This window comes from Patagioenas fasciata, chromosome 11 (assembly GCF_037038585.1).
Source record: "Patagioenas fasciata isolate bPatFas1 chromosome 11, bPatFas1.hap1, whole genome shotgun sequence".
NCBI lineage: Eukaryota > Metazoa > Chordata > Aves > Columbiformes > Columbidae > Patagioenas > Patagioenas fasciata.
This window is the reverse complement of record NC_092530.1, coordinates 18,621,271-18,636,267: the sequence shown is the minus strand read 5'-3', so window position 1 is coordinate 18,636,267 and position 14,997 is coordinate 18,621,271. Positions and strand designations below refer to the sequence as shown.

At 41.6% G+C, this 14,997-nt stretch overlaps 1 protein-coding gene across 5 annotated transcripts in view; it reads left to right on the top strand.

Moving 5' to 3' along the window:
- Positions 1-14,130, top strand: part of KIAA1210 (KIAA1210 ortholog) — a 40,261-nt gene extending 26,131 nt beyond the window's left edge. For all 5 annotated transcript variants that reach the window (XM_065846649.2, XM_071813499.1, XM_065846650.2 and 2 more), the window contains 6 exons: positions 2,567-2,779; positions 3,850-3,952; positions 5,019-6,608; positions 7,362-7,513; positions 8,197-8,302; positions 11,951-14,130. In XM_065846649.2, coding sequence (XP_065702721.1) covers positions 2,567-2,779; positions 3,850-3,952; positions 5,019-6,608; positions 7,362-7,513; positions 8,197-8,302; positions 11,951-12,135 — 2,349 coding nt within the window. In that variant the 3' untranslated portion in view covers positions 12,136-14,130. The remainder of the gene's footprint in view (positions 1-2,566; positions 2,780-3,849; positions 3,953-5,018; positions 6,609-7,361; positions 7,514-8,196; positions 8,303-11,950) is intronic.
- The last annotated feature ends 867 nt before the right edge of the window (positions 14,131-14,997 follow it).

Below are 14,997 nucleotides of genomic sequence, written 5' to 3'. Positions count from 1 at the left end.
TTCCTAGATCTTTTGCTTTAGGGATAAACAGATAAAGCAATGTCCCCCCTCTCACAGTAGACTACTGGTCACACAACTCTAAGGGTCCAAGTGATCTAGGTAACTTGGATTGTCATTATTCTTATTAACTTCTTGTATTTATCATTACTCAACGTTCATTTTATTAACTCATCTCCTGTGTTGTATTTTGACTAAAATGCTCCAGTTTGCAAGCACGCATGCTATTTTTTCCTTATGATGCAAAAAGCCCTTTTCTATCCAGTTCTGCAAGCTCTTTCAGTCTTAGAACCTCATCTCCTATGAGAAAGACAGACAGGGACAGGAGACATTTTTTCTCTCTCCCATATTACACAGAGTTTCCGATTTGAAGGCTCTTCCTTTTTCTCCTGGACTCGCTGGGAATCTGCCTTCTCTGCAGTACCATGTATGTTCCTTTACCTAAATATTTTTCTTAGTCAGCAGTTTGGATTAGCGGAAATCTTGCCCATGTGTTAATCTAAAACAAAAAACCTTTTAGTAAATAATTATCATTTTTTTCAGTAGCTTTTGAAACTATCTATGAAATACCAGGGTTTGAGCTAGCAGAACACAAGTTAGTAACTTGAATAACCTCATCCCAAGGATGAGGAAAATTGTGAAGAGCACCAAGAAATCTGCACCAGTTATTCCGTTGAACAATTTTGCGTATTTAGTAAAGGAAAAAGAGGATTTGATCCTAAGCAAGCTGGAGTTACACAGTGTAGTGGTTCACGTTTTACTATTGTACTGATCTCGCTGCAGATGACAATTACTTCATTTCTTTGCCTTGTGCTGCTTCACTGAGCTTCATGCTTCTGCGTAACTTCTCTGTGTCTTCCACATTTATAAATACCCACTTTCTGGCTAATCTAAAGCTAAATGTGAGGCTGTCGCAGGAAGTGACTTCACTGAGACGTTAACCAGCATTACTCTGACTTTGCCAGATAGTCTTTACGGAAATCTGATGTCCTTGCCATCTTCAACCCAGCCTGATTTAAAGCAAAACAGGGTCTCGGGGGCTGAGGACAGTGTTTTGGCACAAACACTCTTTAGGAAATGGGCCTCCTAGCTGCAGCATTCTCCTTGTGCAGGCTCCTGTAGCTGTGTGATAACCAACAAACATCCAATTTATCTTTCACTTAAACACTGCTGTGGAAATCCTGCGCCTGCTCCACTGTCTTGGAGAGAAGGTACCAACTCTCAGTCAGTGCTCAGAGAAGAGAATACCCTGGATCCTCAGTGGAGTAGGAACGATGCCACTGATGTACAGCGCTAGCTCAGTTTTAGGTGGTTTTATATTAAATAAGCACAACTGTAATTTTATAAATGAAAAGCAGAAGAAATTGTATGTAGAAGTGAGTAGTGATGTTACTATTTTTCCAAGTTCTAGCAATCCTTACAGGTTTATCACTGATCTTGTAGAATTATAACAATAATGAGTGTATTTACTAGCTGTGTTCTTCTTTCTCTCTTTCACAATGTGTACATTTTTCGTAAGAAGAGTCTGTATTTGCCATGCATTCTGTTGTGTTTTATTTCAGATCTAGAAACTAAAAAAAAATCAATGGAGAATAAGGAAATAAATTTTAGCTACCGTAAACACAAAGCAATGTACATAGGCAGTTTTTGTAGATCAGATGGGAAGATGCTTTCATTATCCTTAAAACTTCATCACTATGCATGTTTTAAGTGCTGCGTTATATCCTAAGCTTAAATAAAACTAAAATCTGAACGCCAAGCAGAGTCAAATGGCTGAGTTTCACCTGGCTTTATGTCCAAAGCCAACATAGCAGGTACATTATACTGAATGAAGTTTGTTTGGCATGTTTGTGAAATTTCTAAAATGTTGCAGGAAGTCTGGTCTACATTTCAGAATGGTAACAAAACCAGTCAAACTGCATGTTTAGGGGCTTCTCCACAAACACTTCTGTAAACCCTTTTGGTTTTTTTGGTAGAATAATCTGAGGTTACTGGTGTTCAGATCCCCAGAGCAGCTTTGCTGCAAGGGTGAGATCCACATCACTGTCTGGAAGATGGCTCTGGGATACTTGTTGGTGAGAAGTATTTCATTTCTCTGGGAGAGTGGATATTAAAAGAGCGAAATGGCTATCGTAATTTTCTAACAAATAGAGGTGAAGAGGAGCAAGTATCCATGCTACTTTTGTGGGTTTTTAATAACATATTCCTGCAAAGTGTCACATTATTGAGATGAAAAGGCAGCTATAAAAACTGCACCAGTGTCTCCTGCTGGTGCATACGTATATTGCAAATGGTTTTTCAGATAGGAACTGGAAGAGGAACAGCTGAGGCTCTTACTGTGGGAGAGGGAGAGACATGCATTTCTGACTTCTGTGTAACATACAGCTCAACACACAGAACTGAGTAATCTCTGTGCAGAGACGACATTAGGCGTGCTTTTTAAAGTGAGGATTTATGTCCAAAAATACAGCCATGTCAGGTTCTGAAATGGAATGAGCTAGCAACGGAATCGTTCCAGAGATGTGGGCAAGCCAAGCAAAATGTACGGTAATGTGTTTGTGTTTTACAGGTACCTTCTGGAGCTTCCTCCAGGCCCATCAGTCCTTCATCCTCTGCCGCTGCGGGGGCCCCCGGCTCAGGAGGCAGCAGCTCCCTTCCCATTGACTTCACCACCCCTGCCAGTCCCCTCGGCTGCCTGGACACCTCCGCAGCCAGGCACAGGATTGCCATAAACCCCCGCAAACAGAAGGGCTTCACCAGCAAGAATCAGCAAAGCCCCCAGGTAGGTGTTTTCTGGAAAAGAGTCACTGTGCAGAAGGAAGTGGATGTGAATTTTTAATTATTATTTGAGATATTTTTTCCAATTTTCTTCCGTGGGAAGAAGGGAAACCACTTATTTTCCACCAACCAACCCATCAAAAAATACTCAGAAAACTTGCATATCATGGGAGCTGTAGAAAAGTGCAACTATAATTTTTCATTATTTAGCAAAAAATGTTGCGGGTTACCCTTCATTTGTAAAAAACATTCCTGTTGTTTGAAAAACTAATTTTCAGTTTTCAAGACACCTGAGTCTATTTCTGTGATTTTGGATTAACTTAATTCTTTGTATGTCAAAAGAAAGACTGAAGGACTTTGGGAAGGAATGTGGCTCTTCATGTGGGAAATTAGGATGAGGCGCTTCTCATCCTGGCTTCTGGGAAACACCTTGTGAAGATGAAGTTCACTAGTTAGAAAAGGTTGTTGAACCAGAGTGTGACAGCAAAAAAAGAGTAGCACTTGTGTACCGTGTGTTCCCCACTCCATCAGAGAATCATGCTTGAAAATCTGTCCTGGAGTTAGAAATGCCCTTCCCCAAGGAAGCGGTGGGGGATGAGGAGGGGAATCCAGGAGGAATGCAACACAGACTGAGGTTTTCTTGGAAACTTGGGCCCTAGAGCGTCTTTGCTGGATATTCTTTGTGCTTCAACTGGTACCACTGCAGTGCTGAAGGAGAAAAGCCAATTGTGGAGTGTCAATCAGAGAGACCAGAAGTGATGATCATGTCTCTGGCTTGGTCTGTTCTATGCCACTAGGCAGCTTGGGTGATGTCTTAAAAACATACTTGTTCACTCAGAATGTGTCAGTTCTAGAACGTTTCGGATTCAAGAGATATCAATGGGTTACCTTTGATATTTTATATGTGAATGGTTTCTAGGTTCTTAATTGGAATAGTACATTACCCACAGTGTTGGCAAATCACACTATCGCGATTTTGTATCTGTGTTTTGGATATTCCTAAACATGTGTGTCTATAAAATACAATTTTTGTGTGTTATTCTTTAATTAAAAGATCTTACTGCACCTCATTAGGTGGAACAGCTGGAAAATGAAGCATGTCTTCCTGCAACCCCAGAAAAGAAGGGAAATCAAACAGAATTACTTCAGAATGACCAGCATAAAAGTGATTGGGAAGGTAATACATACTTATGTATTGCTACTTTGGTTGTTCGAACTCCTCTACAAATGCTGACAGGACCTTTTTGAATTGTAAGTCCTTTTAAATTAGTCATCTTTTGGTTTTATATCATAAAACAAATCCTGGCTGCTGAAGTGTTATGATGGAAAAAGTCATGTGCTCAGCACAGTGGTGCTGAAATGGTGAACTTTGAGGGCAGCATTAAAAAAATACATGAGGTGAATGTACCACGTTCAGAAGCGCTTGTGCTACACAGTTGGCTCGATCTCGTTGACTGGGGATCAGAGTTCCTGGAAACTCAGAAAAACCTCAACTTTGGCGTTGTATCTGTTAAGTGTGTGAAGTGACTTTAACTGGCTTGTATTTACTAGCTCTTCCTTTGCTACCTTCCCACTTATACTTCGAATAATAGCCGATTGCCAGTGGTAACAAAATTGTAACTGTAAACTGTAAAAACAAACAAATTTTCTCCAAAACAGCACTGAATCCTTTTCTCTTTAGCCCTGCATTACGAATGCACTGGCTGATGGTAATGCTGCAGTGTAGCGGGAATGCTGGCACTTTGTTGTCAGGGCAGACTCAGGACCTGATGCACACATCGGAGTTCCCGTGCGTGCAGACACAGCTAAGCTATCCCGATGTTCAGCAGCCCTCCTGGAGCTGCAGGAGGCAGAGCTACCCAGGGCTGAGGTGTTCTGCTTAAATACAGAAAACCTCCACACCATTCTAGACAGAAATGTCTAGGGAGATCTGGCTTGTAGTCTTACAACTAGGGGTATGCACAGAAAAGAACTAAGCAACAGCTGATTTAGTGTACCTTAAGCAGACAACAACTTTCAGTCATTCCTAGGATTAGGTGTGTTCAGACTGAACACTTTATTAGTCTCCTCACGTGGACAGCCCATTTCTAAATATGCTTTTAACAGCCTTATTTATCAGACAACAGTGCCCAGACGTGGGGAACTCAAGCTAAATGACTGCACTATTTGGAATGAGTTACTGATACAGATGGTGCTTGAATCGTAACCTTTAAGTGCACACTCTTCTCCTCTGTTTAATATAGGCTTATCAGCCCAGGTGGGATATTGTGCAAAGGGAGGCGGTTCTAAGGAGATGCCAGATATAAAAAGTCCCACTGATGCTGCCCGTGACTCTTGTGGTTCAACACTTGTGGCCGAAGACTCTTGTGCTTTGCTGCAAGAGGGTGCGTGCCTTCCAGGCCTGGAGCATCACTGCAAAGCAGCTGCACCCGTTCTGAGGCCTGAGCCTTCTCCAGTGAACCTGGAGGAACGTCACTGTGGAAAAGCATCATACTGTTCAGATGAGTCCGTTGATGAATTGAAATTACATCAGCAAAATACTAATACTGAAGTATCTGCACTTCCAAAATTGCAACAAATTGAAGGAGGAGCTGTTGCGTTTCCAGATGTACTAGTAGCTGACTTGTTTAGCAATGGTGTGGAAACGGAGTGCATAGATATATTGGCAGGTGTTGCACAAAGGTCCTTAGTAAATTCTGTGGACCCAAAAGTCAAAGACCAGGAAAAAGGGGATCCACTGTTTATTGGCAAAGTAGAAGCCTGCTTGGCAGCTATTGAGAGTCATCCTGACCATGCTGTCACAGATACTGCACCAAGCACTTCACAGGTTGCGGGAGCTGATTCAGAGTCATCTTCTGACATCAAGACAGTGACTGTTTTGAAGCCTGAAAACAGTTCAGTAACAAGAAATGACAAAAACCCTTGTGAAATAATGGAATTTCAGTCATCCAAAGGCAATGCAGAAAACAAAATGGACACTGCTGCATCTCTCTCGGAAGCAGGTTGCATGCTACCTCCCAGTAAACTGGAAGTATGTTTTACAGCAGAAACTGTTCCTGTTTCGAGGGGCAACCAAGGCAGTCAACAGGCCAACACACCGCACATTCCTGAAAAACTTTCCATTGGCTGTCTTGCCTCTTCAAGTTTGGTGGGCTTGAAGAGTAATCTCTCTTCCAATGATAACAGTAAGGAGTGCCAGATAAGCAGTTCAGCTTCTCACAGAAAAATCATGGAAGACAGGCCATCTGCAGATGAAAATGTAAAAAGTGTGCTGAAGAATGCTTCTGCTAAACCAGTTAGATTTACCATTGCACCAGCATGGCAAAGATCTCTCTCAGGGGGTTCGAATTCAAAGGAAGATTCCTACACCAGAAGTTCCCCAACATCCCCTATAAGACCAGAGTTGTTTGAAGGAGTGACCAAAGAACACACACGTTTTGATGCAGTCATCCAGGAATCAGCAAAAAACAGCTCAGACAGATTTGATCGGCATTGTAAGGACAGTGAATTGCATTTGAATTCTTCCATGGAGTGGCCTGACCGTGAAGCACAAAATGTTGAAAACCCATTTGGGGTCAGACTAAGGAGAACATCATCTTTACTAAAATACCAGAACGAAAGCCGTGCTGAGTCTCCAAAGCTGCTCCCCTCAGCTGTTCCCACTGCATCAGTCAAGGAGGACCAGAAATCGGCAGGCACTGGGAAGCCACCTCCAGGCCTTCCTGTCAGCACAAAATCATTTGTTCCAAAAGCAGATCTCCTAGAAGACAAAAATCCTCCCAAGATAAGATCAGAAGAAGTGGCAAAGAAGCAAAATGGTCATAAACCTTCAGGTATTTATGCTGTGTTTTTATCCAAATATCATAGAAAACAGTGGTTGTGTAAGAACCTTGGCGGAGTGGCAAAGAAAAGATAAAGATCCTCTTGACAAGGACCAAATTTGGCCTTGAGTTCTTCAGCACCATAATTTAAATGGCTTGACTTGGCCAGCCGAGAGAATTCTTGGCTTATCTTAATGAGAGGTGTGTTCCAGCAAGAATAACAACAGAGTAATAGCTTAAGGGCCTCTGAAACATTTCTGGTACGGCCTACTTATGGATATAGTTGGAGTTTTAACACAGCTTTTTAAAACTTGCTGCTGTTTTGAAGTTTATTTTCCAGACTGCAGCAGCTCAAACCTTAACTAGGAGTTGTGTTAGGTGTGGTTGTTTCTTTTCTACAATCACTTCATTTAAAATATTTTGAAAGTAAAAAGGTGACCTGTATTTTACTGCCTAAATGAAAAAATAATGGGTTATCATACTCATTTAATCTGCAATGTAAGGATGTTGTTTCAAAGGCAAAATCCGGTTCACAATGATCTCAGTGGGAGTTCTGCCATTGACTTAAACGGAAACAGTGTAAGGTCAAAAACTCCAAAATAAACAGAAAATCAGTTATTGCCCAGGACAAAAATCATCAGGGAAGGTAATTTTATCTCTGCAGTGTTCGAAGTGTATTACAAATGCTGAATGATTTAAAACACAAAACACTAGCTTTAGACTGACTTGACCTAAATCTTAACTTCAAAAATGCTTCTTTTGTAGAAAAAGTCTCCTCTCCACTTTTGGAAACTGCTTCCTCTGAACCAGCTTGGGTCTCCATGGCGAAACTAAAACAAAAGGGTTTCCAGGAACACCCTCTTGCCAAAGAATGTAAAGCTGAAGACAAAGCTTTGACCAAAGTGGATCAAGAGGAGGTAGAGTACAAAGTAATGTTGCCTGGGTGTGAATCCTGCACCAGATTGCCTGGGTATTTTTGCAAACTGTTCAATATCATCTTCATGGGAGGCAGTTGTGAGCACTACTCAAAAGAGAGATTTTCAGGACTGGCCTCTAAAATGTTTTGAGACAGACAACTGATACAGGTGCACAAACACACCTGTGACTGTGTCACAGTGATTAGTTTCAGAGCTGGATCCTCCTATATGCTGCTTCGTACTACTCAAACCTGGACCTTCTCAGAGCTTGCCTGTTGCCCAGAATGTATTTACATAGCCCAAGAGCTGCTTTGAGTTGCTCTCGCTGCCTCAGCTGTTCGTGACCTACAGACTGTGCTCACTGCTCTGCTCTAGACACTGTGTACTGAAAGTCTGGCTCTTCCACTGACTCTTGCATACGTTTCTTGTGCAGCTTGGGCAATTTCTTCAATTCCCCATGCATAAAAGAGAGAGGCTAACTTGCCTGTGTGTGAAATAACTCTGTATTTGCAGCAGCTGTCTTCCTCCTTGCCTTCTCCCTCTCTCCCACAGGATGTCCCCAGCCATCCTTGTCTGGGTTTGCTGCATTTCCAGTCAGGTTTAGAAATGTTGCCTGGGAGAGCTTTGTGAGTGCCAGTGCCTTGCAGGTCTCTTAGTTGCATTCTTTTCTTCTCCTCTTGTAGCAAGGGATCTGTGCTAGTGAGCACACACTGAAGAAGAATATACCTTCCAGCTTGAGCTCTCAGGACAAGAAAATGCAAATGAAGACCAGTGTGTCTGCTGCAGCAGGTATTCTCCTTCTTTACGTCTTTACATAGTGGCTACAGTTCACACCAGTAAGTGGTGAAGGTAGCAGGTAATGGGGGGAGATAGGTACCTTTTTGATAATCAGCATGCTTTGTGTAAGACCTGTTCAGAATATAGTTTGTGTATAAGTCCATGTACTGGCTTGCTCACTCAGCAGAGAAAGCAGCTGAGGAACTTTTATCTCCTCTGCTGGTTCGTGGAATGGCATATAGACAGTATGGTGATTTATTACTGGCGAAGGTCAGTACTAAAGAGTAGCAGCTGAAGTTGGAGAGTGTCCAAAAGAGAGCAGGAAATAAAGCCAGGTCTTCTAGACCTCCAGTCAGCCAGGAAATCCTGGTAAAAGTGGAGTTGTTTAGTCTAGAGAAGACAATTTATTATTTATTGCTGAGGATGAGACTATTCTGTTTGCCATATATGAGCTTAAAATGCACCAGGGGAGGTTTAGCTTAGACATTAGGAAATACTTCCTAACAGTAAGAGTGGTGAAGTGTGGAATAACAAATGTTTCTTACAGAGTGTGTGCAGTTTCCGTTGCTGGATATGTTTAACAGATAAACATGTTTTTCAAGAGTAATTTAGGTAGAGTCAGTGGCACCCTCAGGTGAACGCAGAGACTCGATGGCCCCTCTCCTACCCTGTTAGCTGTGATCTTTATGAGAAAGATGCAGGGGAAGAGTGTGACTCAGACATTGTGACTCATATACCTCTTCCAAGGCTTCTGCTGGGCTGCAGCTCATCCCTCCCTGCTTACTCAGTGTGGTGCCAGACCTCGGAGACACGCTCCAGCTAGATATAGATAAGCCAGTTCTTCAGCTGTAAGAGCACATTATTCTAGCTGAAAGGTATTGATTTCAGATGCTGCCTAGCCTAAGAAGACAAGAGATGCCCCTCTGTGTCAGAGCAGCGGCTTTTCCCTTCCAGGTTCCCATTGCTGACACTGTCAGTAAAGGGTTCTGTCTAGAGAGCGCGTGCACCCGGCCACTTTCCCTTCTAATCCACCAGCATCCAGAATTGTTGTATTGGAGATATTGGGGGGTACCTCAGTGCCTGCTCCCTGTAGTAGTTGTTTGTAGAGCTGTTAGCCATTTCTGAATCTACAGGTCCTACAAAATAAGCTTTCTCCCTTACCACAGGTAGCTGACCAGCTGCGGACATGCACCAACACAGAGGCTCTGATGACAGTTGCCAGCCTCTGTGTGTGTGATTAAAATACAATATTTTTTAAAAATGCTTCTGTTACAGGCCAGCTTCGTCTTATGATTGTAGGTGCAAAGTGAGAGATGAAACATAAACAGGCCAAGATTATTGCTCAAATGAGAAGGTCTGCCTTTGAAAGGCTGGCATAAACAGATTGGATTTCTGTATGTTGAATCATCTAAAACTTCAGTCAAAATTCAGAACCCCACCAAGTACACTGCTACTCATTTACTAGAATTTACACCACTTGTGAACTTTGCAGCAGAATTCCCAGTTTTTACCAAGAATTGGCCTAGTTTCCTGACATCCAATGACTGTTTCCTCCCCTCTAGGAAAAGCGTTTATAGGCATATTCTAGTCTTCCACTCCTTGAGTATCACAAAGAGCTCTGACCAGTGCTGATATTAAGGAAAACACTGCTCCTCTGCTGCTCAGAAAACCACACCCTATTGTTTAGGAAACGTTCTGCATTGTCAGCATATGAGTAGGAAACTGGGAATCCCAAATGTAAACTCTCCTCTGATTTGGTTCCCATTAGCACAGCCAGCAATTTGTCTAATTAAAGGTGCTGGTGGTGAAAAGGATGTAGATTTAATATCCAGAGGAGTTATTAATTTGGATCGTGCTTTTTGGTTTATGTTAACTGTTAGCAGTTTTCTCAATGGATGGTTGAGGTTTTCTATGCAATGCATACATCTGCACACAACAGCCAGAGCCAGGACAGCTCAAAGTCAGCTGAGTTTGGAAGACAATTCCAGGAAATCAGATCCTTACTTTACTGAGTGTGACTGCTTTGTTACTGCTGCATGGCAGCCCGTGTCATAACCAAGGGAAGATTACTTAGCTTGGCTCTTCTCTCTGCCACTTCACCTTAAGCATGGTGAGGTTTGTCTCAAAGCCTGTCTTCCCTCAAATAGGCATGAACCACCACTTTTGGTATTGTTTTACCTTGTGCTATTGAAAGCATGCAAAGGGCTTAAGACTCACTTTTATTTATAACAAAGGAAGTCTCCCAAAATGTGAAAAGCCATTTCCAAAATCAAAATTTCAGTAACATTTAAATTCCTACATCACCTTGGATACTTCCGAAAAATTTTCTTTGTATGTAGCACTGCAGCCTGTTTTTAATGGCCAGTATACTTCCCTCAGTATTCCCAAGTATTGCTTGCCTCCTGCAAGAGCTACCAACGAACCAGGATTTTTAAAAGACCGGAGACTCCTGAGTGGAGATGAGGAACCACTTTGGCTTTGCTCAGGAGTGTGACTGATGGAGCTGATTTTCCATTGATTTCAGAGCAAGCAAGATCAAGCTTGTTGTACTTAACATTGCTTAAGTCCTCATGTGTCCTCTGTTCTTGTGCTGGAGCACAGCAGCCTCATTACATCTGCCGCATGCCACGCTCACACTAATGAAGTATGAGGAAAAGTTTGAATTTTCTCGTTTTGACTCACACACAGAAATTAAGTACTGCCTGGTTTGAAATGGACGGAGAGGGCACAATGTTGAAAGACTTGTGTCTTGAGAAATGAGAGCTGCATCTGTTCAGAGCTGCATTCTGTGAAGCCCCATTCCAGGCTATCTGAAGGCATTAATCTTGAACATTTTCAAACAAGATGGATGGAGCAGACCTTTCTAAATAGTAACTTAAAGCCATACAAGGAATGTCATCTGTATTTCTCCATCCTTTGTGAGGATGCCAGGCTTGTGTTATGCTGTGTGAAGAGCAGCAGCTAGCTCCACCAGAATCCCACCTTCTTGGCTTACAAGTCCAAGAACATAAAGCACTGGTTTGATCCCTACCTAGTATTTAGTAATATTGCTTGAGCAATATTTGTGCCATCAGTGAAGACTGAAAAGAATCTTTAAGACTTCTCAGTGTTGAAAAACATATACCAGTTACTTTTAACCCCACAGCAAGCCCTGCAGATATTTCCTTTCCATTTTCCTGCATACTCAGGCATCTCATTCCTAGATTTTCTGTACTCACAGAGCAGAATGAGCCTGTGGAACTCCTTGCTGTTCACTGTCATGGTAATTAAGAGTTTGAAAAGATTAAGAAAGGAGTTAGCCAAGAATATGAATTATAAAAATATGTGGGGCTATAGTCTCTACATGCTTGAAGAATTTTGAAGAACTCTTCACTTGTCAGGGCTTAGGCACTTTCTGTTGGAACTGAAGAGAAGATTCTTTTATAGGCAGATTATTCAGTAACAGCTTAGTATCAATTTTTCCATTGCAATAGCTATTCCTTGCCATTGTTGTAGCTGGACCAGATAGTGCTAGTGATAGCCAATTCCTCTGACTTATTTTTGAGTCACAAACATCCTGGGCTGTAGAACAGTTGCTCTGGAGAGAAGGAAATATTGGCAAAAATTGAGTTTTTAACTCTCGACCCTTCTGATGAGTGATGGATATCTTGTTGTTGGCAGGTAAAGTTGGACCTATTGCTCAGGAAGCATCGGTGATTCCTGCTGTTGCAAAGGAAGCGAGGCACTGCTCTAACCTGCCAATGACACCCTGCAGCCCTGCCGAGCCACCCTGGCTGTCCCTGGCCAAGAAGAAAGCCAAAGCATGGAGTGAAATGCCCCAGATTGTACAACAGCAAATGACATGAGCATCCTTCTTTGTATTGCCAATAGCTGCGTTAACTCCGTTTAATCCCTTCTTTACTGTGACCATTTTTTTGAGAAATAAGAGCCTTAAAACTTTTGATCAGACTGATGTATGTAAATAGACAATGAAGAAATGCCATCGCAGGATTATTTTGAGGTATTAAGAAGCTGAGCATTTCCTACTACCAAATACTAGGAAAACTTGATCAATTTGTTGTATCCTTACACATCTGACAGTGATGTTCTAAGAAGACATGCTTCAGGCTTTTGAAACATTTCCCTCACAAAATATGGTGTTTTGGTTTCCACAGACCGTACAGTATTTTGTGCAATGTGGCTTTGGCTAAGAAAGCAATGTGTGCTATAAAATAGATATAGTGCACTGACACATCGTGACTCATGGGCATTGATGTCATCACATTTCTGTCTCTAATGCTCTGGGACTTTGCTTCTGATTGTTAAAGGAAATGTTTTGTGATAGCTACAAGATCTAAACAGCATTGTGAGTTTCAGTAAGTCTGGGGTTTGGGTGGTTTGAAGTCACAGTGCTGTGGGTCTTGGGCTTTGCTCATTGATGCCCGCTGGAATGGCCCAGAGCCACACACCTGTTCTCCCCCATGCACTGGAAAACCACCACACTCTAGCATATACCCTGCTTTTGGTGACAGTTTTGGAAATCTGGGGTTAATTTGGGCATTCTACTGAAAAACAAAAACACCAAAAAAGTCCTTTCTCTAATTATGGCAAGTAGTGATTTATTTTTTGTGAGATTCCTCAGCCAAATGTCTCAAAGAGTGTTTTGAGGATGGGAGCTGTCTGCTACATAAAAGGTGGCATCTTGTTTTCAACAAATGCCACTCTATTCTCCATGTGGATGTGTATTTAGTCAGTTGTATTTAATATTAGTGATAAAAGGGGCATCTGCTTCCTCCTTGCCTCCTCAGTCTTTAACCAGTAACTCAACATCAGTCTAAGAATGTGCAGCTGGGAAAGGATTATTCTCTCAGGGCTTGGCCTTGCAGTCACTTAAGTTGACAGAAGTTTTGCTATTGACTTTGAGAAAAGCAGACACTTGGAAAAGAATCTTTGGCTTAAGTGCTAGTGGCACTTACCGGTCCTTTTCAGTTTTTGCAGCATTGCACATTGATGTAGTTTTTGTTTACCGTCAGTGCAAAATTTGAAGGCTGACCTGGCTGATGGACACTTTTTAACTGGAAAGCTGGTAGGTATTTTTAAGGAAAACATTGTCTATTGAAAGGATTAGCTGCAAAACACAAAATTTGGTTTCAGATCAGCTTGAGCAAGACCTTAATCTTCCAGTCTTGGCCTGAATTTAATATGTAGCTCTTACAATTCGAAAACAGTATTAATTAGGAGCTAGACTGTGATTTATTTTTTATATCAGTGAAAACTTACCCAAGTAGTCTCACTGGAGCTATAGATACTGTTTATTTTGAACTAACACCAGAAAGAGTAAGAGTTTCACATTGGCTTGGTAATCCATGCCAATTTTACTACTTGTTTTTCTCTATTTTAGTAATCATATCTTCTCTTACAAAGAACTGAAACATTTGTATTTCTCTGAAACTTCTGAGCGTAATGTAAATGAACATATGCAGCTCTGACTCCTGAGGTTTTGTACAGCTGCCACCCTATCACAAGCTTACTGACCCTGTGTAAAATACGTGCATTTCTATGTTCAGCAAACTGTTTTATCTTTTTATCAGTGTGGATTGTGATCCTTCACCCAACGTACTGCAAATGATACTATAATCTCTCTCCCTGTGTTTGCTTTTGATCTTAATATTATTTCTGTCTTTCACATTTGGTATGTATATATGCTTTGGTAATTCTTATCTTGAAGGAACCTCTTTTGTATTCCATTCCTGTATTTGGTTTACGATTAAATGCTGTTGCCAGTAATGTTAAAATTCCTGGGAAGAGTGATAGATGGCCCTCACTCATTAAGGAACAAATAAAAAGAGGTCTTTGGTCAATATAGACTCTATATATGGATATACTACATAGATCTTGTTTTGAGATGATTTTGTGTGGCCTAGAACTGACCAAAAAAACTGGTCAGACTGATGAAGTTTTCTAACTATTTGTTTAAAACACCACCAGAGAACTGGTGGCTCTCCCTTTGTTTTGGAGTTACTGCTTCTTGAGTACAGGGCTGGCTTGAAGGCTGGCCCTTGTGGTCACAGCAACCTTAGTAAATACTCATTTGAATGTGTTTTGGTATTGCCAGCCAGCTGCTGTAAGACATTTTGGGGTTGCTTTAAAAAAGAAGAAAGATACATGAGAATCATGTGATGTTACATTTGAACTTGACTTGCCTGCTGGATTTCTGAAATGAATGTTTTCAAGTTTCTGCAACTGAGAGAACAAAAATTGTGTAGAGAAAAAAATCAAAACCGAGACTCGTGTGATCACAAAAGTTTAGAAAAGGGGTTTTAAGATAAACATTGAAATACCAGTGATTTATTGATGCGTTTATAGAAGTTGATAGCTGTATTAGCATGGCTTTGATTTCCTGTCATCCTAGTGTAGTTTTTAGGTGTTTGATCAGTGCAAATAACTTGTATAATAAGCTCATTTAATAGAATCATAGAATGGTTTGGGTTGGAAGGGACCTTTGAGATCATCTGGTTCCAACCCCCCTGCCATGGGCAGGGACACCTTCCACCAGACCGGGTTTCTCAAAGCCCCGTCCAACCTGACCTGGAACACTTCCCGGGATGGGGCATCCACAGCTCCTCCGGGCAGCCTGTCCCAGGGCCTCACTGCCCTCCTGGGGAAGAATTTCTTCCTTATATCTAATCTAAATCTCCCTTCTTTCAGTTTAAAGACATTACACCCTG